This window comes from Hemicordylus capensis, chromosome 3, assembly GCF_027244095.1.
Source record: "Hemicordylus capensis ecotype Gifberg chromosome 3, rHemCap1.1.pri, whole genome shotgun sequence".
NCBI classification, from domain to species: Eukaryota; Metazoa; Chordata; class Lepidosauria; order Squamata; family Cordylidae; genus Hemicordylus; species Hemicordylus capensis.
This window is the reverse complement of record NC_069659.1, coordinates 148,041,285-148,067,696: the sequence shown is the minus strand read 5'-3', so window position 1 is coordinate 148,067,696 and position 26,412 is coordinate 148,041,285. Positions and strand designations below refer to the sequence as shown.

Sequence of the window (26,412 nt, the reverse complement as noted above, 5' to 3'; positions counted from 1 at the left end):
GCTGATTCATGTTTTATTTTAAAATGTAACCTCACTTCAAGTAAAAGTGGAACCTCAACTGCCTGTTATGCTTTGAAAATATAAAAGGGGCTTTTATTTTCATGCACCAGTGCCTCTCTTATGCCCCTAACAATTGTTACTGGAAGGGTCTGATTCATTATGGTCACTTTTAGCCACAGTAGGGAGAGCGTCCATCAAAATACACACCTAAGTCAAAAGCACACATTTGATAAGCCTAAGGTAGAGAGCTCCTACCTCCTGACCAGGCCTCCATAACCTGTTCCTCATCAACCTGAACACAGACCGCTGGGAATGAGAGAGAACTCACTGCGGCGATTCTCATGATTGCCAAAAAGCGGGCTAAGGGAACCTAGCCCGCTTTTTGGCGAAGATGTGTTGCAACGGGAGCCGTGCAGCTCCCGGCAGCAAACCTCCCAAAGTACCCCTCCCCTTAGCCGAGGTCAACGGAGCGAGTGCTCCATTAACCTTGGTGTTTTGCCTGTGTGTTGTCACAGCGCGCGGTGAAATATGGGTAGACCCCTGACCGGGAGGCTGCTTGGGGCTCGGGGGTCTCTCCAGGATGCCTCACACGCTCACATGGGTCATCCTGGAACTTTTGTGACGGAGCCAGCAGCCAATTCGGCTGCCCAGGGCTGCCTGGCAATCATCTGCTAACCCCTTTACGGCGAGTCTCACTGACTGTGAGACTCACCTCTCTGTTTCCCTCTGCCTGCCTGGGTTTGAAGAACAGGGAGTTATCATGGTTGATAGACCACAGCACATGACTGAAGTTTTGATCTCGTGATCCATAAAGCAATGGATCAATGTTTTCAAATTAATCCTCAAAACCTCTAATCTTCAAAACCTCTCTTGGGCCACCATGCAGTTGCTATCATGCTAGACCTGTAAAACTGAACAGCAGCAGAAGTTGGGGTTGCTAGAAATTTGAGTCTTTTCCATAAGGTAACCAGGTATTTCATGGCACTGATTCACAGAAGCGCCAAACTTCACTCCAAGTTATACTGTTAGCAGCATTTGGCCATGGCCCAATTTCTTGCTTGAAGAACTCCTTGCATGTGTTTTCTGTATTCTCAGCTCTTCACAGAAAATCAAGACAACAAGTGGACAAAGAAAAATCCTGGATTTAGACTTACCCTGGCTGTGTGCCATTTGTTACACAATGATACGTGAAAGGGCCAAACATCTGGACCCCCAAAATTCCATACAGAAGCAGAAAGAACAGAAGGAATATTGAAACACTCCAAATCTGTTCACCTGAACGCCTAGCAAAAAAAGAGAGGTATGCATTAAATGTATGTCATAGATTACTACTATGTAGACTACTACTACTACAACTACGAAGAAGAAGAAGAAGAAGAAGAAGAAGAAGAAGAAGAAGAAGAAGAAGCAGCAGCAGCAACATTCAGGGACTTAAATTAGTCATGGCTAACTTGTTTCATTGATTACAGTGACGCTTGTTCTCATTCATAATCAGGTGTATATTTGAAGTATTATATTTAGCATATACAGGGAGTCCCCAACTTACAAATGGGTTGTGTTCCAAAAGTTCATTTGTAAGTTGGATGTTCATAACTTGGAACGCATGTGGTTCCTATGAGGGGAGACTGTATGTATGGGTTGGCATTAATAAGTTGGGGTCTTCATTTATTTAATATGTTACGAAGCTCTGTTTGTAAGTATGGGTCATTTGTAAGTTGGTTTTTTGCAAGTCGGGGAATGCCTGTATTTTGGAATATATCTAAAAATGTAATCCACGAGGTGGACAATAAGAAAGAACTTCAGTTAGGGATTTTGAACACCCAAAAATTCAGACCACAGTATCTAGCACAAGGAATCAAAGACTTTTGGGATATACTGGATGAAAAAAAAGGACTCAGACTTTTACAAAAAAAACCTATTAAAATACCAGTCTACAGATCAGAATGATAAATAGTACTAGAACTTTTTAAGGGCCTCTATGTTACTTGCCCCAATAATTTACACTTCATGGTATGTCCCTAACAGAAACTAAGTTCAATAATATAATAGAATGTTCAGCATAATCCCAAATAATAAAAGGCAGTTGCACCCGCTGGTATATTCTTATACAATCGTGCTTATGGTTAACAAACTCACATTGTGAAAACAAAGATTATCAAACCACTTACTTTAGAATGTTGGTTATCCTGGTTCTTGGCAACTCAAAGCGGAAATAAATCCGAAACGCTCGAATCATAATAAGAGGCCGTGGGATCCTTAGCATGCCCCAAGGTGACATCTGATCAACTATCTCAGCAATTTCAAACACCTAGGGAACAAAAGGAATGTCTTTTTCCCCTCTGATTTTCCTCATCATACCACGTTTTGGGGTGGGGTTTTTTGCTGATTATTTTTTGTTTCGTACTGAAGACTGCAAAATCATTTCCAGGACAAAGCATTTTCAATGTCAACTTTCTTTCAGTTCTTGCTTCTTAGTTCAGTGATGATTTCCATATTTCTTAAAATAATGCTTTTGTTAAAATGCCTTTAGCAACTGATTGTATAATTAAAATACCTTATCCTGAAACATCAAATATCAGCTACCTTGATTTTGAAGCTGATTAAGCACATTAAAATAATCTTACAGGAAAGAGGGGGGAAACATAAATTAGCTGACATGCAGACTACCTCTCCACCAACACACTATTATTGTCTGTTACACAAGGGGAGAATTCAATTTTTCAGTTACCTCTGCCTCCCAAAACAGTGTCCTCCAACCCACAGGGACATAATTTTGGGCAGCACAGGCAGCTCCAGAAGAAAGGGGAAGTGACCAAAAATAGCATTTCCGCACCCTGCACTCCTAACATGCTCTGCTGCACATAAGCCAAGGGGGGGGGATCCACTGAGTTAGGAAAGGTGAGATTCTTTGTATATGTGAACATGATGATTCATCAATTTATCTCCATTTTGAAAAATGTTGATTTTCAAAAAACTGTATTAGTCCTGAGGTAACCTAACAATTGAAGCAGTGTTAGGGAGAGGGTGTTGCAGTCATCTATCGTGAGACCTTTCCCCTTTCCAGGTGCCCTTTTAGGCAATCTCAGAACTTCAAGTGTTTGTCAAGTGGTGTTTGGCCTCCAAGATGGGCTGGGGATTCTTCTGGTGTACCGACCACCCCACTGCATTTCAGTCTCCCTACCTAAACTGGAGGGGGTGGTCTCAGAGGTGGCTTTGGGTTCCCCCAAGTTTATAGTCTTGGAGGACTTCAATGTCCATGCTGAGACCCCCCTTATAGGAGTGGGGGCTGCTATATAGGTTCCAGCTGCTAACTGGGCAAAGAGGCACCTTTTACCGTGGTGATTCTCTTTATTTAGCAGGAGGAGAGTAACTGGCCCTATCCAACCACAGCATAGTACTTTCAGTGACTGTTGCTGGTGTCTATCTTATGTTTCATTTTAGAATGTGAGCCCTTTGGGGACAGAGATCCATCTTATTTGTTTGTTATTTCTCTGTGTAAACCACCCTGAGCCATTTTTGGAAGGGCAGTATAGAAATCGAAATAATAATAATAATAATAATAATAATAATGAACAGAGGGAAAATAAGAAAAACAGAAGGAATAGAACTGCCCAATGGAAGCAAGATCAAGAACCTGGAAGAGAAAGAACATTACAAATACTTGGGCATTCTCCAGGCTGATAACATTGCACACACTGAAGTGAAAAGAAAAATAGGAAGTGAATACATCAGGAGAGTTAGAAAAATCCTCAAGTCCCAACTCAATGGCGGGAACACCATACATGCCATAAACACCTGGGCTATACCTGTTATCAGATACACTGCAGGAATAATAGACAGGACCCAGGCAGAGCTAGAGACGCTAGATCGTAAGACTAGGAAAATCATGACCATCAATCATGCTCTGCACCCCTGCAGCGATGTCGATAGGCTATACCTCCCTCGCAGCTCAGGTGGAAGAGGAATGCTGCAAGTCCATCAAACAGTAGAGGAGGAGAAAAGAGGCCTTGAAGAATATATAAAGGACAGTGAAGAAGATGCACTTCAAATGGTCAAGAACGAGAAACTATTCAACACCAATGAAAGAAAACAGGCCTACAAGAAAGAACAAGTCAAGAACCGAGCAGAAAAATGGAAAAATAAGCCCCTGCATGGTCAATATTTGCATAATATAAGTGGAAAAATCGGACATCACCAAGACCTGGCAATGGCTTAAGAATGGCAACTTGAAGAAAGAAACAGAGGGTTTAATACTGGCTGCACAAGAACAGGCACTAAGAACAAATGCAATAAGAGCCAAAGTCGAAAAATCCACCACAAACAGCAAGTGCCGCCTTTGTAAAGAAGCAGATGAAACCGTGGACCACCTAATCAGCTGTTGTAAAAAGATCGCACAGACTGATTACAAACAAAGGCATGACAAGGTAGCAGGGATGATACACTGGAACATCTGCAAAAAATACAAGCTACCTGTAGCCAAACATTGGTGGGACCATAAAATGGAAAAAGTGGAAGAAAATGAAGATGCAAAAATATTATGGGACTTCCGACTACCAACAGACAAACATCTGCCACACAATACACCAGATAGAACTGGCTGGTTACCTTGACAATAAAATTCTGGCATCCCAGGTCCTTGGGAAGGACTCGATGTCTGGATAAAACAAACCAGTCAATAACACCTGTCTGACTTTGTAAACAAGAGAGATAATAATAATAATAGAGCTGGCAACTCTGTCAAGGCCCTGGTGAATGTCTGGAACATGGAGACAGCCCGGGCTCTAAACACAGTCACTCCTAAACACCCTCTCTGGCTTTGTAGAGCCCGTTCTGCTCCTTGGTTTTCCTCCCAACTTAGGGCAATGAAACAACTCGGATGACGGCTGGAACAACACTGCAGGAACAGCCGTGACAAATCTGACCAAACACGAGCTAGAACTCATTTTAGGGACTACTCCTTGTCGGTGGGGTGGCGAAGAAATGCTTTTTCTCCACCTCCATTACATCTGCTCAGTGAAGACCAATAGAGCTATTCTGTGTAACAAAATCATTGCTCCACACATCACCCCAGGTAATGGGGGAGGAACCATCTACAGCTCCTTGTGTCCAGGTTGCATGTCATTTTGCAGATAAAGTCTCTCGCCTCTGTGCTGATCTGGGCTCCCGGGTTTTGGCAGTTCTGGCAGAATTGCTTCGGGTGCCATCTGGTCCCACTGTGTTGGATTCTTTTCGGTTAATGCAGCATGAAGATGTGGACAAGCTTCTGGACAGTGTGCAGGCAACATCTTACGCTCTTGACCCCCTTCGTGGCTAATACAATCTGCCAGGGAGGGCACAAGCAGATGGCTGGAGGCTATAATCAATGCCCCACTAAGGGAGATCAAGCTACCACCATGCCTCAGGGAAGCAATGGTAAGACCATTATTTTAAATAAGCCCTCCCTTGATTCCTCCAACCTAGACAACTACAGATTGGTTTCTAATCTTCCCTTCTTGGGCAAAGTGATAGAGTGTGTGGTGGAGTCCCAGCTGCAGAGGGTGTTAGATGATACATATTTTCTAGACCTTTTTCAATCTGGCTTCCATTAAAGATATTGGTTTCTGTAGTGGATGATCTACGGCAGGAGTTTGACAGGGGGGAGTGCTTCCCTGTTGCTTCTGCTGGACCTCTCAGCAGCACTGAATACCATCGACCATGGTATTCTTCTGGACTGCCTCTCAAGTACAGGGATTGGAGGCACTGCTTTAGAATGCCTTTGGACCTTTCTTGGGGGAAAGGGTCCGGAAGGTGATGCCGGGGGACTACTGCTCAGCTCCATGGCCATTGACCTGTGGGGACCCGCAGGGTTTTGTCCCCCATGCTGTTTAACAGTTACATGAAACCACTGGGAGAGGTCATCCAGGGATTTGGACTGAGTTATCAGCAATATGCAGATGACACTCAGCTCTATCTCTCCTTGTCACCTGTTGCTAGGGAGGCAGTGGACGCCCTGAATTGGGGTTGGAGGCAGTGATGGGCTGGATGTGGGCTAACAAACTGAGATTGAATCTGGGCAAGATAGAGGTACTGTTGGTCAGTAGGAGAGCCAATCGGGATGAGGGGATTCTACCAGTTCTGGATATTGTTACACTTCCTTTAAACAAGTGTGTAGCAAGTGCGCAGCTTGGGGGTACTGCTGGTCTCGGTTATGCTTTTGGAAGATCAGGTGGAGACAGTGGCCAGGGATGCCTTTGCAACAGCTTCAGCTAGTGCTCCAGCTATGTCCATTTCATGAGAAGGCAGATCTGGCCACTGTTACCAACGCCTTAGTCCTGTCACGCCTGGTTATGTTCAACGCACTCTACGTGGAGCTGCCCTTGAAGAATATTCGGAAACCACAGCTAGTACAAAATGCGACAGCTAGGATGTTATCTGGAGCTTCCCACTGGGACCATATTACCCACGTTTTGAAAGAGCTACATTGGTAATCTGTTTCAGGGTCCAATTAAAGGTGCTGGTTTTGAACTTTAAAGCCCTAAACAATTTGGGCCCTGGATATCTGAGGGACCGCCTGCTCCCAAAGGTTTTTGCCCTATCAACGAGTTCATCAGAGAGGGCCCTGCTCCATGTGCTGACAAAGAGGGATGCTTGGCTGTCATGCACACAAGACAGGGCCTTTTCAGTCATTGCCCCCAGACTTTGGAATGATCTCAGTGGGCCTCTGCTCCCCAGTATCCATCACAGTTTTTAGAACGCAAGTAAAATCTTGGCTTTTTACCTAGGCTTTTAAATGAGTGTTCTGTTTGCTGCTTCTTTGTATCTTAAGGTTATATTATACATGTTTTTTTAAAGCTTTTAATTAGATTTGTATATTTATATTCCATTTTAATTCTTATTTTGTAGTTTTTATAGTTTTGTATTATTTTTAAATGTTTTGTAAACCGTCTGGAGATTATTTTAATGAAAGGCAATATAAAAATTTAACAATAAATAAAAATACAACTACATATTGGGAGCCTACTTTGGAAAGAGCAGGAGCAGCTTCAGGGAGTGATCAAGCTTTTCTAATCAACAACATCTAGACTTTTTCCCCTTTAAACTAACTAACAGGAGGAGGGGAGATTTTGAGGGGCTGGTTTCTCTTTAAGGGATAAGTCCTAGTCTGTCTGTCTGTGTTATTTGCCAGGGCTCACTTAGTCTGTGTGTATGTTATTTGCCAGGGCTAGCAAATTCCTGTGTTTTAGTTTGTCCCTGCCTGGAGGGGATGGAGTCAGCTAGGGCTGGGAGAGGCCCTACATTCCTTTGACCCACATCCTGTGTCTTAGTTGGAAGCCTACTCTCTACATAAGAGGTGAAGGCCTGAGAAGATAGCTAACAGAGCATAGTGAACAGGGATAGCAAACAGGATGCTGGAGTTTTGCAGGAGTTTAGTGCGAGGAGTGCGGAGGAGCCTGGAACAAGTCCCCGTGATCACAAGGAGCCCGGTGGAGAAAAGAATGTAAGTACAAATCCCTCCTTCATATTCCTGAGAAATGCTGTTTGGAAAGTTAAATAGCTGACCATTACAGCTGAGACTCATCCTTCAAATAAACTATCTCTAAATACTGTAAGCATCCAAAAGAAACCCCAGTATGAAGCTAGAAAGCCAGCAGGAGAGGGGGCACTTCCCAGTGTATTGCGCAAAGTGCCACATGTATAACTATTTACTCCATAGGCAGAAGTAATGGGTGTGTGCTCAGTGCAAGGAGCTCCTGGCTCTCAGGGAACAAGTTCATTCCCTAAAGACCAAGGTGGCGGATCTAGAGAAGCTCAGAGAGACAGAGTGGCATGTGGACAAGACCTTCAGGGATGTGGTAGTGGCATCCCACTCCAGGGCTGATAGCTCCACTGTTGTCAGGGAGAATGAAGGTCTTGGGCAAGGAGGACATCAGTCTGAGGAAATGCTCCTTTAGAAGGGACCCTTCGGTGGATGATGAGCCCATATCCTCTCACAGAGGGGAAACTCCTACGGGGGGTGGGAGCCGACTTGTAGTGGGTGATTCGATCATTAGAAGTATAGAGAGATGGGTTTGTGACCCGCATGTTGACTGCACGGTGACTTACTTGCCTGCCTGGTGCGAAGGCTGAGGACATCACGCAGCGTCTAGATAGGCTCTTAGGCAGTGCTGGGGAGCAGACAGCTGTTGTGGCACACATCGGCACCAACAATGTGAGGAAATGTAGTCAGGAGGTCCTGGAAGCCAAATTTAGGCTGATAGGTAGCGTTTTGAAGTCCAGGACCCCCAAGGTAGCATTCTCAGAAATGCTACCTGTTCCACTCACAGGTACAGTGACAGTGAGACAGGTAGAATTGAGGGATTTCAATGCATGGGTGAGACGTTGTGCCGGGAGGAGGGGTTTATATTTGTTAGGCACTGGGATACATTTGGGGGGCAAGCAAGGCCTGTACAAAAGGGACAGGCTGACTGGAACCAAGATGGAACCAGACTGCTGGTGCTTAAAATAAAAAAGATTGCAGAGCAGCTTTTAAAATGACGCCTGGAGAACAGCCGACGGGAACTGGGCAGTATTCCATTCGGCAAAAGCCATCCTTTAAAGTGTGAGGGTGCAAGGGATTCAGATAAAACAGAAGGGGACAGAGCAGAACCACATTAAGAGCACGCGGGAGCCTGTGCCAGCAGGTCAAAGAGTCAAAAGAAAGATAGCATACATCGAGTGAGAGATTCAGCGTACAGGTGCTTATATGCCAATGCCAGAAGCTTCCAAGCCAAGATGGGTGAGCTATAGTGCTTGGTCGCTAATGCAGAAATAGATATAGTGGACATAACAGAAACATGTTGGAACTGTGAGAACCAGTGGAACACTGTTATCCCTGGATATAAACTCTATCAAAAGGACAGGGAGGGGCGCCTTGGAGGTGGAGTAGCACTGTATGTTAAAGAAGGGATAGAATCTAACAAGCTAGGAAACCTAGGTGGACTAGAGTCCTCCACAGAAACCCTGTGGGTGACAATACAAGGCCTGAAAGGGAACGTGCTACTGGGGACATCCTATCGCCCTCCGGATCAGAAGGCTGACAGTGACAGGGCGTTGCAACAGGAAATCAGGGAGGCATCAAGAAGAGGCAGGGCTGTAATAATGGGTGACTTCAATTACCCACACATAGACTGGGTAAATTCATAGTCAGGTCATGACAAAAAGGTCAAATATCTACCTGTAGATATGCTGAATGACTGTGCCCTAGAACAGCTAGTTTTGGAACCAACCAGAGAGAAGGCGACCTTGGACTTAATCCTGAGTGGCACCCAGGACCTGGTGCGTGATGTCAGTGTCATCGAGCCTTTAGGGAACAGTGACCATAGTGTGATCAAAGTCATCATACATGTGGGGAGAGAATCCCCAAGGAAGTCCAACAGAGACACTTTGAATTTCAGAAGAGGGAACATCTCCAAAATGAGCAGTATGGTGAAAAGAAAGCTGAAAGCTGAAAATCAGGAGAGTCACTTCGCTCCAGAACGCAAGGAATTTACTCAAACCACAATACTAGAAGCCCAGTTAGACTGTATACCCAAAAGGAGGAAAGGTACCACTAAATCCAGGAGTTTGCCAGCATAGCTAACAGGTAATGTGAACGTAGCCATAAAAGGGAAGAAGATTTCCTTTTGAAAATGGAAGGCCTGCCCAAATAAGGAGAACAGAAAGGAACACAAACTCTGGCCAAAAAAAAAGGAAGGTGACAATAAGGGAGGCAAAAAGAGAGTTTGAGGAACATTTAGCCAAAAATATCAAGGGGAATAACAAAAACTTCTTTAAATACATCAGATGCAGGAAACCTGCCAGGGAGGCGGTTGGACCTTTGGATAATGAGGGAGTGAAAGGGATTATTAAGGAGAATATGGAGGTTTCAGAGAAGCTAAATGAGTTCTTTGCATCTGTCTTCATGGCAGAGAATACTGAGCATATACCTGTTCCTGAAACAGGCTTTTCAGAGATGGAGGCTAAAGAACTGAGTAAGATAGAAGTGACAAGATTTGATGTTCTAAACTGTCTGGAAAAACTGAAAACCAGCAAATTGCCAGGGCTAGATGGTATCCATCCAAGAGTCCTCAAAGAACTCAAATGTGAAATTGCCGACCTCCTTGCTAAAATATATAACTTATCCCTACAATCAGGCTCTGTACTGGAGGACTGGAAAGTAGCCAATGTAACACCAATTTTCAAAAAGGGATCCAGGGGCGATCTGGGACATTACAAGCCAGTTAGCTTAACGTCCGTTCCAGGCAAATTGATGGAAAACATCCTCAAGGATAAAATTGTAAAGCACATAGAAGAGACCCTGCTGGGAGAGAACCAGCATGGCTTCTGCAAAGGTAAATCTTGCCTCACAAACCTTTTGGAGTTCTTTGAGAGTGTCAACAAGTGTGTGGATCAAGGTGACCCAGTTGACATAGTATACCTGGACTTCCCAAAAAGCTTTTGACAAAGTTCCTCATCAAAGACTCCTGAGGAAACTTAGCAGTCATGGGATAAGGGAACAAGTACATGTGTGGATTGGTAACAGGAAACAGAGGGTAGGGATAAATGGAGAGTTTTCATAATGGAGGGAAGCAGGAAGTGGGGTCCCCCAGGGATTTATACTGGGATTGGTGCTTTTTAATTTATTCATAAATGATCTAGAAGTAGGGGTAAGCAGTGAAGTGGCCAGATTTGCAGATGATACCAAACTCTTTCGGGTAGTGAAATCCAAAACAGATTGTGAGGAGCTCCAAACGGAACTCTCCAAACTGGGGGAGTGGGCGACAAAATGGCAAATGTGCTTCAATGTTGGCAAGTGTAAAGTGAGGTACATTGGGACAAAAAAACCCAACTTCAAGTATACGCTGATGGGATCTGAACTGTCAGTGACCGACCAGGAGAGGGATCTTGTGGTCGTGGTGGACAGCTCATTGAAAGTGTCAACTCAATGTGCGGCAGCTGTGAAAAAGGCCAATTCCATGCTAGGGATCATTAGGAAGGGGAATGAAAATAAAACTGCTAATATTATAATGCCCTTATGCAAATCTATGATGCAGCCATAGGTCTGGAGAGAACCTTCCTGTCTAGCCTAGCTCTGACAAATGAGACCAACACCATCAAATTAGTCTTAGTTGTTTCTGGAGAAGAGGCTTTTGCAATATTCTTAATTTTTTCCCCAACTGGATCAGCCTTTGGTCAAAGATGGAGCTTGTATTTTAGCAACATAATTACCTGTAAAACTAATGACACCCAAAGACAAAAAACCATGAATCCATCAAAAACACACCAACGATCCTTCACATAGGAGCTATCCCCCTAAGGAGAAAAATTAAAATGGAATTATAAGTTGCTACTTGCATTATTTTATGCTTAACATTCAAAAAAGGTGATCAGGAATGTTAAAAACCTGGCATTTTTAACAGACTGAAGCAACAACATTTTAGCATTTGAAATTCTATTTTTAAGACAATGCTTTCTCCAAGTCAGAAAATTATGAGTTTAGCTTCTTCAAAAGACTGCTCTGGTTTTCTTTTTAAACAAAGACAGCTTATGCAGTGCACTCCATTTACATCATACATGCTTATATCTGACAGCTGCTCACAACAGCCTGTAACCATTTGCTGGAGATATCAACAGCTATATCTTCCACTTCTTGACTAACAGAACGAATTTGTGCCACTGCCACTGCATCTGGAATAAGAGGAATGCTCTGGATAAACCAAACAGTAGAGAAGGAATGCAGGCATCCACCTTGCTTTTCCTAACATGCGTTATGTACCCACTCACAGCCCAACCCCCGAAGAGCTATTCAGACAGAGTTCTTGCCATAAAGGTAGCTGAAGTAGCTCATTACAGCAGCCCTCTTCAGACATTACTCCCCTCCGCAGCGCTCACACTTACAGCTGCAAAAAGTGGGGAGGAAGTCCCGCCCAGGAGCTGTCACTTGCCCCCTCCTGCCAAGCATTCACTGCTATGGAGCTGTTTGTGCGAAGGGGGAAAGTGCTGAAACTGTGATGGCCAGCGCTTCCATGAACAGCAACTTTGGCCAATCCAGGCTGCTGCTCACAAAAGCACCGGCCATCACGGTTACAGCACTTCTCCCTTCACACTAACAGCTCCATAGCTGCGAGTGCCTGGCAGGAGGGGGCAAGTGACAGCTCCTGGGTGGGACTTTCTCCTCACTTTTGCAGCTGTACGCAAGAGCACCACAGGAGTGAATAATGTCTGAAGAGGGCTAGCGTCTTGGATATTACCCTTTCCCTACTTTGTCCCCTTGTATTTTCTCCCCCTTGTTCAACACAAGAATAGCCTTCCATATACCGTTGAAGATCTGGCTGTAGATGCATCTTCTGGCTTGCCGAGAACAAACTCCACTAGCCTGTAGGTTCAGGAAATCAAGGGGTGACATGCTAAAGGAGCCTCATTCTCAAGGCTATCTTTGAAAGTACCTTAACACTGAGATTCAAAGCATACCCAAGCACAAACCCGTGTTAACAACTTTTGTTTATGGGCATATTCCACATATCACTCCAGTAAGTAAAACTATAACATGGGAAAGCTGTATTCCAGGGGTCTGCAAGTGAATCAAATAAGGATGTATCAATCCACTCCAGAATTTCCAGCATACCTATATCTGATCCACAAGCAAACATGGATATGAATTCTTCCTATACTCCTATTGGCAGGGAATATTTGAGCATGCCTGCAAATGAACAAGAAGTGGCCCTTCCTTGGACTTTTCAATTTCTACTAAAGTCAAAACAGAGCTACAGTTGGTTCAGGGCAAAGTCACACCTGTCTTTTTAAAACAAAAGTACAAAAGTATCTGAATTTAAATAGTAAAACACACATATGACAGTATCCACTGCGAATGGCACACGTGTATCTAAACAGCCTGGCTCCCTCACAGTAGCTGACATTCTGACTAGTGCTGCACTAGCACAATGAGAGAAGCTGCACAAAGTTTCAGGGCTCTATGACATCGCACAACTGCTAGTGGAAGACCTCCAAGAAAAATGCAAGGTTGCAGAACACTTTGTGCAACTTGTTTCACAGTATGTTGGGCAATGTGTCCGTATCTTCTGTTACCACAAAAACTGGTCTGCGACAGACATTGCTATGTACTGTACTAGCACTGTACCAGTACTAGCACAATAACATTATGCTCATGCAACACTAGTCTGCATGTAGGGTAATAAACAGAGAAGAGAATGAATCCTTTCCCAGTCCACTCCTGTGTTTATTGCAAAGAATCCCAGCCATTTAAATGTGTATGAGCAATTCACAAGTGATGGCACAGCACATGTATTTTGCCATTTAAACGCAAAGGCCTTGATGCAGCTCCAGTCATGTGCAACAACTGATGGCTCTGAATGGGAGCACATATCTTTCCTCATCTGCACCAAAAGACACATCCTCCAGTTTGCTCAATGGAGGCTTGATAAACATCATAGCAGCCCTTTACAGACATTCAAAGTGGGTACAATAAGCATCTATAGAGCAGAGAGCAGTATTGCCACAGCAGACTTCACCAACACACATTCATTGTAAACGTCTGCAAAAAGCCTACACCTGTACATTTATAGATGTACAGTACAGGCTTTCTTTCCTTACTACTAATGAAGCAAGCAAATAAGTCTTTCTTTAGATGGTTAAACAAACAATGAGGGATGGAGCCTGCTAATGCCATTCCACCTTATGCATCTTTGTTAAACCCATTTTGAAGATCATTAAGAGTCAATGACTGTGCATCCAGACCCACATCTGCTTCCATGCAAAGATATTCCTTGTATTGTAGGATATCGTGAAGTACTGTTTTTACCTTCATGAAGGAGCTATTCCCCTAAGGAGAAAAATTTAAATATAGTATAAAAAGCGCAAAGTGTGAATTGATCTCCCCTCCCCCTGAATTGACTTCCCCCACTCTCTGTATAAGTTCATTTTCCCAAGTTCAATATATATCAAAATTCAGAGAGAGTCAATTCAGCTTAGAAGAACTTCTCTGACTTCCGAGCAAATGCATTAATGAGAGGAAGGATCTGTATGTTATTTGGCTCTGCAAATGCCATGCACATGATGGTGCAGTGTATATGGGATTGAGCACAGTACTGCCAATACAAAAGCATGCCTTTCAATCACTGCTGTATTAAAAGAGGAAAGAGTTACTCCTCTCTCATTTTTCAAAATTACAGGAAATGAAGAAATCAAAAATTTAATCCTTTTACCTCCACTGTCCCTCTCCCTAAAACAGCTCCCACAACTGTATGCTGCCAAATATTGTCTGGATATATTTCGTGCACCGCATGCTCTCTCATCACTTGATGACTGGCAGCTGGAGGTATGAATTGGTTCCACTGGATGGCACAAGGGAGGATCCAGACCAAGTTAATCATGACTAAGTGCATTGAAATAAATGAGGCATCACTGACTTAAATCTCATTAATTCCTATAGGAATTGGTTATGACTAACATAGTTTGGATACTGCCCATCATGTCTGGATTGACATTGGGTGATGTGAAAGAACTGTCTGCATCAATTAATCTGTGTTGGCTCAGTCACATATGTAAATAAATACCTGGCATTACAGTCAACAAGTGATTAATGTGCATGTCAATATATTTGTTCCACAAAAGCCTGACTGAAGTCTGTGGTACTATTCTAACTGATATGGTTGTAAGTCTGTAACCTAAGTACTCATGGATTTTTAAAATTCCTATTCTTTTAGAAAGTTTTTTTCCTATGAACTCTGCAAAAGCCAGTTTTCACAATGGTTATATAAGAATGACAAAGGACCTTTATCCTAATACATGATTTGAAAACAAAAAAGCCATTCTTAAGAATGGATGGACATGGCTTATTATTTATAAAAGCCAATCCTGAACATTCTATCCCACTTTCCCAGAATTCTGACACACTTTGGGGTCACCAAGAAACAGAAGAGAGGGTGGAAATATGCAGATAAAAGCAGGATATGATTTGGGATTGGGTGATCTGCCCCAGAAACTGGGATTATCAGGGCAGGTGTCCCCTTCACCCTAATGGTGTCTCCATGTGCACAATCATTTATTCCCACAAAAGTGAATGTCTACTATTCATTTCTATGGGTAACAGTAAAGCACTGCACTTTGGGACAGTGTCATAAGGAGAACAAAACTTGTTTACTGTCCTTGACATTGGGTGGTCTGACCTTTGCCAAGAAGAACACCCAAAGGAAGCAACACCTAGAGGAACACCTAGGGCCTTCAACAAGATCATATGGAGGTGGTTTTGGAGGGGAGGGTACAGAGTTCCTGCCCTGCTTACCACAGAAATGCAGATCCTCTGTTTGGATCTACAATCTCAACACCAAGTTTATCACAGCAGGCATGGTATCAATTGCTGCAAATGGGAGTGGGGAGAAGGTCCTATGAGGATCGGCAAAATATTCCCATCATGCTTTGCGCTGCCAGGACACGGTATGCTTTGCGCGGCCTCAGCAGCTTTGCGCGGCCTCAGAAGCTGTCCGCTGGTTGCCCACAAAGGGCAGAGTCAGGACTAGCCCTACTGAAGGCATTGCTAGCAAAGGACCATATAGTGTGCTGTACGGAACAGAACATTCACAGATGTGAACCCCTGAAGCCACAGTGCTCTATTACAGACAGGCCTACTTGCTCCCAGGGACTCCTAGAAATGGCAATTGCACCCACACGATCAACACACTGAAGTAGGATGGCTTCTATTTTCATCCTACTCCAGTAAAGAACAACGTACAGAGTAGCTACCCACATTTGAGTGAACTGGATTGGAAAGACTGGCACGAGATTTGCATGAGCCTGCAAACCTGGCCTGCTTGTCTCCTGCCTTCATTTTGATAACCATGTGAATAACCATTCTATGTGCAGAGTGCTTATTTCAGCTCCAGAACTTATAACAATACCCAAACTTCACAAACCTTGTCTGTAATGACAGGGATTTGCTAGCACATACATAAGGGAAAGAGGATTCATTCAAAAATAAGCTCATGTGATGAGATATTTCAGAGCGCTTTCCATTTAATTTCATTCAGAAATGATCTAATCTCTTCCTCAAAAACTTGAGGGGACAGGTGGAAATCTGAGCACTTTGTAAGCCAATCTGAGGTTCAGAAAATTCACTCTCGCATATCCAAAGCATCTTCTTCATCAGTGCTCCCTCCACTATGCATCCCTCCACTGATAAACAGTTCAAAAAGACCACAGTGGAGTAAGGAGCAACACATTTAAGAGTAGTTAATGTTGCTTATAGCAATTACTTTTTAGCCTAAACTTTAGGCACCAATGTAGCTCAAAACAAAAGAAAAACTAAAGGGATTTTTTAAAAAGTTATTTAGGGTCTCTGGACAAACCAAGGCTTGCTTGCAGTAAAGCTTGTCAAAAACTGTGCTGAGCTGGTTGGGCTGAGCAGTGTTTCCAGCGCTCTGTCAAGACATCTTCTGGGATTACAAAGGATTCTCTCTTCCAAAGTTTAGGAAGAATTTCATGACTTGTCTAGGAATCACTAAACTCCTAAAACTGTGTGAGTGTTGAGCTATAGTAGTGTCTAGGGCTTTGGCTAAAGAGAATTATTTTGTAAACTTTTGAAGAATTTTAAGTGTTTTTCCTGCTCCTTCATTCTGATCTCAAAGTGGTCTATGTAGTCACAGGTGACTTTGAGGGATAAGAAAGAGAATGCTGATGTACTTCTCCCAGCACAAAAGAACTTGGGGGATTTAAAGAATTTGGTTTTCAACTCAGCTTTTCCAGACCTCTAAGGTTCTTCTCTGCATTCAAACTTGAGGAACTTTGTTTGTGATTCATTTCCTCTCCTCTAACAACATCCCTCCTTGGAAAACAGACCAACATCAGAACAGAGTGCTTCACCATGACAAAGGCAAAAACAACTTAATAAACCTTGTTAAAAACTGCAAGATTGGACAGAAACCTTTTAAAACATATGGCCATCACGAGATTTGGGGTTCAATGTCACCAACGTGCAGTTGACACCAAACTCCAGCTCTCTTTTCCGTCAGAATATATGGAGGCACCAGATTCTTAACTGGCGTCTGGAGACTCTAATAGGCTGGGTGTGGACCAACCAGTTCAGACTTAATCCAAACAAGACAGTAGTGCTGTTGCTCAGTAGGAAAGCTAATTCTGAAGTCTGTATTCAGTCTGTTCTGGATGGAGTACCATTCCTGCTGAAGGGTCAGGTGTACAGTCCGAGAGATCTCCTGGACCCAGCTTTGCTCCTAGATGCTCAGGTAGCAGGTTTGGTTGGGGCTTTGCACAGCTTTGTCTAGTGCACCAGTTGTGGTCCTTTCTGAAGAAGGCATATCACTGTGGTCATGCATGCATTGGTCATATCCAGGGTAGACTATTGCAACACACTCTATATGGGGTTGCCCTTGAAAGGTTTTGGAAACTACAAATGAAAGATGTGGCTATTATATTACTTGCTTGCTATTTGACATATCCTGCCTCCAAATCCACAATTCCAGCCACAATTTAAAGTACTAGGTACCACCTTTAAGGCCCTAAATGGCTTAGATCATTTGGGGTGACTCTGCTAATTAACGGAGGTCCTGTTTTATGTTCTGCCACCTTCAGCAGTGAGATTACTGGGCATTTGGGACAAGGTCTTTTCAATGACTGTGCCCAGATTATGGAACTCCTACCTCAAGAGGCTCACTTGGTTAAATTCCCTTCTTATCCTCAGAAAGCTGATTAAGACTACACTCTTCCTATGAGCCTTTGACCTCATCTAGTCATTCCTATGGGATATGGACTCATGTTTGTGCCTGCAGTGGTTTTATTTTGTGATGCTTTAATGGACCGTTTTTCACTCTTTAGGGCTTCCTCCCCGCAAACCCTGTAGCCCTTTCTCACTGCTCTTGAGAAAGGATTCAGTCATTCTCATCTCTGTCTCCATATTTCCATTTTCTTAATGGTTCTAATTTTTGTACAGTACATATTGATTGATTTTTAAATGTATATGCTGCTTTTCTGCTCAGAAAAGGGCACCCAAGGTAGCTCACAACAAATAAGCAACCACATAAGATAAACAATTATCATTAAACAACTGTCTTTAAAAAATAGGTTTTTAAAAACTGATTTCCTACCAGAGAATCTACTCTCAGAAGAACACCTCAGACACTGAAAACAACAAAACCCAGTGCCCCATGGGCTTGTGGGTGGTTGGCCCCTATGTGCACTACACTACAACCCACTCTGGATCACCCTGGTGTCCCCTCCAAGTGGAGTTATGGGGCTGGTGAGATCCCCATTATTCCCTATGGGGGTAAAACTTAAAGAAGAGCAAACTTCAGAAAAAAATTAGAAATCACCCCTTTCACCATTTTATTTGAAGTCTGGGTTGTAGCAGGCACCCATTGGGGCACTACCACGTGACCCACTCTTCTGCCCCCCCCGAAACCCCTTTTCTGCCCCAAATCTGCCCCAAAGACATGCCAACTTTAAAAATTACCCCTTTGCCCAATTTCTTTGAAATCTGGGTGATAGCTCCCTTGCACCCACTGTGAAATACCACCCACAACAACCCACTCTGGGCCACCCTAGTGTCCCCCATGTGGAGCTATAAGGCTCCTGAAATCCCCATTATTCCCCATGGGGGAAAGCTTAAAGTTGTGCAAACTTCAAAAAGATTTTAAAAATCACCCATTTACCCAACTTCTTTGAAATTTGGGTGGTAGCTTCCACCCATTGGGCACTACCACCCACTCCACTCTTTTGCCCCTGGAACCCTTTTTTTGGCCCTGAATCAATTCAGATTTAGATTCAGAAAATCCAGGTAGAAATCGAATCTGGGGTGATTGGGGGGGGCAGTTCTGGACCCAAAACAAATCTGGAGTGATTCAATTTGGGTACAAATCAAATAAAAACTGTGATCTGTACACATTCCTGAAGAAGGGTGAACTATGTGTTTCCATCCAGAGATGGTGCATGTGCAAAATTAAGTCCATGTGTGGCTGCTTCTAACCTAGGAGCCAAATACAGAGAATGACACACAGTGACTAGGTAAACTTCCATGCAGTGACGTAACAGAGAAAGCTTACCATCAGATTCACAGTGCTTTATACAATATGCTTTCCTGTGCATACAAATATGGAAATAATTTATACGCCTACAAAAAGGTAACATCTGAAATGGTTCTCAAGATCACACTGGAGACCATGTAAATGGCAACGCAGAAGAGCAACTCATCCATTAGAGATGACTTGAAGTCACCGTTTGTGAAAAATGTTAATGATGCATAAATAAGATACACAAATCAGCAGTGCCCTTCCGGTTTATTATGAGTTTCCACAGCAGCCTTAAGCTATGATCAAATGGCTGTAACAAACAAGTATGTGAGTTACCACTGGAGGGTAACTATTCTGGAGAAAGCTAGGTCCACATTGCACTGAAAAGTTACTGGGGTGGGAAAGAATTATCCCCTTATTTCCCAGATTTGTGAAGAGTCTTGCATTCCCTTCCAACTTACAAACCTGGGAACACATTCTAAAATCAAACTTTGGGTGTAAATGCTCCACATTGTACTGCCTGGCAATATTAAGGCATCTTTAAGGCACTCAGCAACTAGCATCCTGTTTCATATCACGTGCCAGGCCTCTGGGGAAGTGGAAGTTTAAAAGCTCAGCTAAATCTTGTGATGGTACCAGTTTAATGAAGGTCTCCTCCCTTGATTGCCCGAAGTTTTCAGATCTGTGGTTTCTGCTCTAGAGCAACAAACTAGCTCCAAAATAAAAAGGTTCTGTCTGTGCAAAAGGAAGACTTTTTTTTTTTAAGTGAAGTGTCCCACCTGATTTGTAAGTGCTTTATGGAGGCACTGGAACACCTTCATGAAATTGGAGTTCATGTGAACTCTACTGCCTAACATGAATCTTAATGGAACAGTTAGCAATTCATGCAAGGCAGGGCTGGGGTGCAGGGAGTAATCTCACTAATATCCACTGAGCGATTTTTCCAGTCCCCAATCCTACTCTCACATTCATGTTATGTTCTCCAGTTATAGATCTGGAACTTGAAAAGGTTAGTGAAAGTGAAATGATGATGGCCATGCAATCAAGGCAAAGTCTGAGCCAATCATGAGCTATGATCTCTGTGCAAACATGCAAACTTGTATCTGATGCAAGATTTGGTCTTAGACTGGCAACTGTCAATTTTGTATTTTCCTTAATAGACAGTTTCTAGTCTCCATCATGGCAGAATGCAAGTTCTGGAAATCTGTTAGAAATGTTTGACAAAGCCTTAGGAACTTAGCACTGAACACACCAGAAACAAAGGAGGTGGGGTGAAGTCCTCTACAACTCCCTCTAACTCTTCCCCCATTGCTTCAATCTGAATGCAATGTTTCTCTAACCTCAGTCTCCATACCCTTTATGCTCTCCATTCAGTTCCTTCCTCCTCCACAATTTCTGCACACTGTATCTAGAGTGGAAAATTTTGACTTTTCATACCAAATCTTGACTGGTGCCAAATACACACTTCCATGGTCAAAGTTGCTTAAGCTATCACTGTGTGGAAAGCATTTTGTATTTTGCTGGTCAATAGACTGTAGTAACATTCTATTCTATTAGCTGTCCCTTCCCCCAAATTCCAAAGTTCTCAAAATCTTGACTCATGGAAGAAAATGAGTTATATTAAGCAAAACAACTGCCCTTAATTTACATAATCAATTCCAATTTTGGCATTCACCAGCGCCAAATGTAGATTTAAGGTTTGGTTTTGTGCTCGTACTTAAGGCTTTAGTACAACAGCTGCTTATTCAATGTGGCATACTTATACATACAAGAATATGCAAAAAGCCTCATTCCTAAACAGATTATGATTTTAAATGTGGTGGTGATTATTTTCAAAGCAAAAATGCTTTGAAAGTGAACATGAAATATGTTTTTCTTTTGCAGGAGAGCTGGGGCAGGCTCTCACAGTATCTGTGAGAAAGAAATCATGAACGTATATACATGATGACAGGGCTTATAGGGGTTAATGTTTATGGCACAGAAATGATGCAATAACATACAATCTGTTTTAGCCTCCATAAACCTCTGTATAAGACTCCACTTTGGCTTTGACAGACAAGCATTTCCTGGTTTTAACTCTGATAAGGGAAATATCCCCAAGCAAGGCAAACATGTTCCATCTTACCTTGAACATCTGAAATGGCTGTGGTGTTGTTAACCTCCAACCTTTTCCCAACTCCATCTACAGAAAAAAGGAGATTACCTCCATTCATGAGCTTTGCACATTAGCGTTATCTGTCAATGTACCAATGTAAGAGAACGATTCTCATGCCATTATATATGTGGTTTGCGGACGGTAAACCTCACTTTAGTAATGCTCTTTTATAGTTACACTTCCAGGTTGTCAGCCTCTAAATAGGAATTGGATTATATTTTCTATCCAGGAATAAACTGTCTTTTAAAAAATTACAGTAGAGTTAAGAAGTAAAGTTGTTGTTGTTGTTTTAAACAATGATTCTAATATCAGATTCGAGTAATGTCATGTGGTCTAAATCAGGCTGGATCATTCATCCCACACCAAGATGTAGTTAACTACCCAAGTTTTAGTAAACATAAACTATACCACAGAAGCCACCAAAAGCGAAAGGAAGCTCCAGCTAGTCTGGGATACCTACAAAGTATTGTAGGAAATAAATACTATCCGTTTGAGAGAAAATTAAGAATGTAAAAGCAACAAAATAAAAGATAGTGCCTCAGAGCCAGGAGCATGAGACCACATGGCCAATGTGGGCTTGTTTCTGCTTGTTATCCAAGGCGTTTAACTGGCCTCAAGGAAGGCCATTGTGGTACAATGGAGAAACTGTTGGCTTTAGATGTGAGACAGAGCATTAAATCCCTGCTAAGCCATGAGGGGGTAGGATCAGATGACATTCTTCCAGCATATGATCCTATGAAGCTTAGCAGATGATTTTAGGCAAAGCACTGTTTCCAGGAGGATCAAATAAGATAAGAGTAAGTTGTAAGGTCCTCTGAGCCCTGGGGACATGATGGTTAAGAAAGCCTTAAAAAGGAATGGAATTATTGGAAATATGGCAGAAAACTCATAGGACTTAAGAAGATGTCAGCAGTGACTATTTTCCTAAGACTGAGAGGCAAGGTGAAGATGCATTCTCACTTTACTGAAAAAAGCAGACCGCAACACTGAAATTGCCCATATGAGAACAGTAAGTACCTAATTATAACAATTTGTGGACCGTGCTAGAAAATAGCAACATATAAATCCAGCATCCAGAGTAACACTTTGCTAGTGCAATAAACAAAGTTGCACACTTGCAAGCAAGTTGGGTAGCAGTTGCACAATTCTTTGTATTCTAGGTCAGCTTGTGGGCATGATGCATTTATTTATTTATTTATTTGATTTCTATACCGCCCCTCGAAAAACACCTCAGGGCAGTTTACAAAAAATAAAAACAAAAACAATTAACAGTTAAAATCAAAACTAAATCAATTAAACAATTAAAATCATTTAAGCATTTAAAACATTAACATTGAAATAATTTAAAACCAGCATTAAAATTTTAAACCATGAATTTAATTAAAAGCCTGGGTGAATAAATGTGTCTTCAGCACCTTCAGCACCTTTTAAGTTGCCAGAGATGGGGAGGCTCTTATCTCAACAGGGAATGCAATCTAAAGTCCAGGGGCAGCAATGGAGAAGGCCCGTTCCCGAGTAGCTGCCAAGCGGGTTGGCGGCAACTGCAGGCAAACCTTTCCAGATGATCTCAACAGGTGGTGGGGCTCAGGATGAAGATGTTCTCTTAAATACCCAGGGCCTAAGTGCTTTAGGGCTTTATAGGTAATAACCAGCACTTTGTATTTTGCCTGAAAACATGTCAGCAGCCAGTGTAATTCTTTCAACACAGGAATGATATGGTCTCTCCTAGATGATCTAGAGACCAATCTGGCTGCCACATTCTGGACCAACTATAGTTTCCAGACAACATACAAAGTCAGACCCACATAGAGCACATTGCAGTAATCCAACCTAGAAGTTACCAGCATATGTACCACCGTTTTGAGGTCATCCATCTCAAGAAACGGACACAGCTGGCGTATCAGCCGAAGCCAATAAAAAGCACCTCAGACACCGCCTCAACCTGGGATACCAGGGAGAGGTTCGGATCCAGAAGCATCCCCAGATTGCGTACCAGTTCCTTCCAGGAAAGTGTGACCCCATCCAGAACTGGCAGATCAAAATCATCTCCTGAGTTCGGAACCCACACAATTAGTACCTCCATCTTATCTGGATTCACAGCCTCAGTTTGTTATCCCTCATCCAGCCCATTACTGCCTCCAGGCAGGCATTTAGGGAGGTTATCCCAATGAGGCTGACACGGAGAAGTAAATTTGGGTGTCATCAGCATACTAATACTAGGGATGTGCAGAACGTTCCATGCTCGAAATGTTCTGACTTGAAACAGGTCATTTTGAGTGTTTTGAGCTCAGAACAGAATGCTCTTTAAATGAAGAGCCTGTTCTGAACTCAAAATGGAACAACCCCATTCCAAGTTAGAATGTTTCCAGAGTTCCAAGTGCCATTTTGAATTCTAAAACAGCACTCCCCTGTCCTCTGCACATGCACAGCAGCCACCTGCGTGGTCAGCACCACCACACAAATGGCTGATATGCATGCACAGAGGCCAGAAGAGCACTATTTCAGACTCAATCAATCAATTTTTTATCACAGCCATTGGCCAGCCAAAAGATAAAATCCAGAACAACAAATATAACTAATATACACAAATAGTGGCTGATAGTTACACACAATAAAACAGTATACAGGCATCCAGAATAAATTACTTTAAAAACAATAAAACTCCTAAAATTGAGACCTTAATCTCATAGCAATATAAAAAAAAATTGGCCACCACTTTTGTGATCTCACAGCTTGTGTCCGCAAGGCAATATTGTATATAAAAATGCTCACACCTCCCAGGAAATCTAACTAATGGGGGGAAATAAGTTCTTCTCTAACACCTTGATACAAAGAACAATATAACAAAACATGGGTAGCTGTTTCCAGGAGGCCAGAGCCACAGGGGCCAGCATACTAATAACAACCTGCACCAAATCTGCTGCTATCTCCCAGCAGTTTCATGTAGATGTTAAACAACATCGGAGCCAATAAGGAGCCCTGAGGGACACTATTAAATAGTTCAGATTTAGAGGAACAACGGTCTCCAAGGGACACCATCTAGAATCTGCCCATGAGGTAGGAGTGGAACCACTGCAAAGCAGTGCATCCCACCCCCAATCCCCTCAGATGTTTCAGATGGATGCCATGGTCAATAGTATTGGAGGCCACTGAGAGATCCAAAAGGACCAACAGAGTCACACTCCCTCTGACAATTCCCAAGTGGAGATCATCCATCAGGCCGACCACGGTAGTCTCCACCCCATAGCCCACCCTAAAGCCAGTTTGAAATGGGTCTAGATGATCAGTTTCCTCCAAGACTGCCTGGAGCTGGGAGGCCACCACTTTCTCAATCACCCTGCCCAGCCATGGAAGGTTGGAGACAGGCCTGTAGTTGCTTAATTCTGAGGGATCCAAGGCAGGCTTCTTCATAAGTGGTCTAATGACTGCCTCCTTCAGACAAGGAGGCATCCTGCCTCCCTCAGAGAAGCATTTATAATCCCTACCAGGCCCTCTACAACAGCCTCCCTGCCAAACAGTATAAGCCATGCCGGGCAAGGATAAAGAGGGCAGGTGGTAGGCCGCACCATTCCAAGCAACCTGTCCACATCCTCAGGAGTCACGAACTGAAACTGATCCAGGGTTATCACATAAGAGGAGCTGCTGGACACCTTGGCATTAGACTCTATAACAATTGTGGCGTTTGAATCTAAGTGGGCCCAAATACGAGAGATTTTGTCCACAAAAAAACTCATTAAAAATGTCACAGCGAGTAATTGTTGGTTCCAAATACCAATTCAAGGGAGAAGGGGCACACATTAGCCCCTTCACGACCCTGAACCACTCCACTGGATGTGAACATGCAGACACGAAACAGGAGGAAAAGAATCGCTTCTTTGTTGCATGTATTGCCTGAGAATAGTTCTTCAAATGAACTCTATGTAGTAATCTGTCAGATTCGAGTCGAGTCTTTCTCCACTTGTGTTCTCCACTTGCACTCTAGTCATCTACCTTGCTGCTTCAGCCCCCGTAGTTCTTCCATATATCAAGAGGCCACTTTAAAAGAGCTTAGGAGCAATTGTATCCACTGCCCTTGTGAGTGGATTATTCCAACTCTCCACCAGAGTTTCAACAGGATCACAAGCAGAGCCAACACTAAATCACTCCAAGGCTTCTTGGAATCCTATTGGATCCAACAACCTTCTTGGGAGGACCATCCTAATGGGCCTCCCGCCCCTGCAGAGGTGGGACATGGTCGTGAGACCAACCTTAACCAGATGGTGGTCTGTCCATGACAATGCGGAAATCACCGGAGTCCCCACTCACAGAGCACCACCCTGTTCAGAGTGAAAGACCGAATCAAGTGTGTGACCAGCAATATGCATTGGTCCCAAGATCACTTGGGATAGGCCCAAGGTTGTCATGGCTGCTATGAACTCCTAAGCCACACACCGGGCAAATTGGTTCCAAAGTCAACACTGCAGTCACCCAGCATCACAAGCCTGGGAGACTCCAACAGCAAACTCAAGTCTGTCAGCTCAGTTAGGGACTCCGTTTGGCAGCGGGGCAATCGGTACACCAACAGAAGTCCAAGTCTATCCCTGGTCCCCAAACTTAAGTACTCACATTCAATATGGTCAGATGCTTCGACAGGAATCCTGGCAAGGGAGATATTGTTCTTATAGACCACAGCCACTCCACCTCCACGCCCACGTCCCCTCCCCTGCTCCTCAACAGAGTACCCTAGAGGGACAAGCTGGGACCAGACCGGGCCACCAGCCTCCCCCAACCATGTCTCTGTAATACATATCAGATCAGCCCCTTCATCCAGAAAAAGATCGTGGATGATTTCAGGTTTATTCTGGACCAACATGGCTTTACAAAAGGAGAAAGATGAGGCTCTGTGGGTGGTTGGCATTGCTTTCCAAGGTCAAGGAGTTGGGCAGGACAGCCAGAAGGGGAAACAGCAATTAAGTTTCTGATCTCCCTTGCCCTGCAACGGCCTGCTGACCTATCAACGTTACTTCTAAAAAATTTATTTTACGATTTTAACCAAATTAAAATACCTTCCTTTACACACCATGAGGGATCCTGAGCCAAACACCTGGCCCTCACCCTCATTATCCCCCGAAGTGGCTCCCCCAAAGGGGCAACCCGGCTGCCACAGGCAGCATTCCTATAAAGGCCCAGGACTGGGCAGGTGACCCCAGGAACTGCCAAGTCACCCACCCATGGCCCCAATCCTGC

At 43.4% G+C, this 26,412-nt stretch overlaps 1 protein-coding gene across 5 annotated transcripts in view; it reads right to left on the bottom strand.

Moving 5' to 3' along the window:
- Positions 1 to 26,412, bottom strand: part of NALCN (sodium leak channel, non-selective) — a 378,362-nt gene that overhangs the window by 310,576 nt on the left and 41,374 nt on the right. For 2 of the 5 annotated variants that reach the window (XM_053305985.1, XM_053305987.1), the window contains 3 exons: positions 11,227 to 11,310; positions 2,169 to 2,308; positions 1,155 to 1,283 (listed from right to left, as the gene is read on the bottom strand). The exons of 1 other annotated variant lie outside the window; for it this stretch is intronic. In XM_053305985.1, the coding sequence (XP_053161960.1) occupies positions 1,155 to 1,283; positions 2,169 to 2,308; positions 11,227 to 11,310 (353 nt within the window). Of the gene's footprint in view, positions 1 to 1,154; positions 1,284 to 2,168; positions 2,309 to 11,226; positions 11,311 to 21,156; positions 21,214 to 26,412 lie in introns of all 5 variants that reach the window. 2 more of the 5 variants (XM_053305984.1, XM_053305986.1) reach the window with 2 other exon arrangements.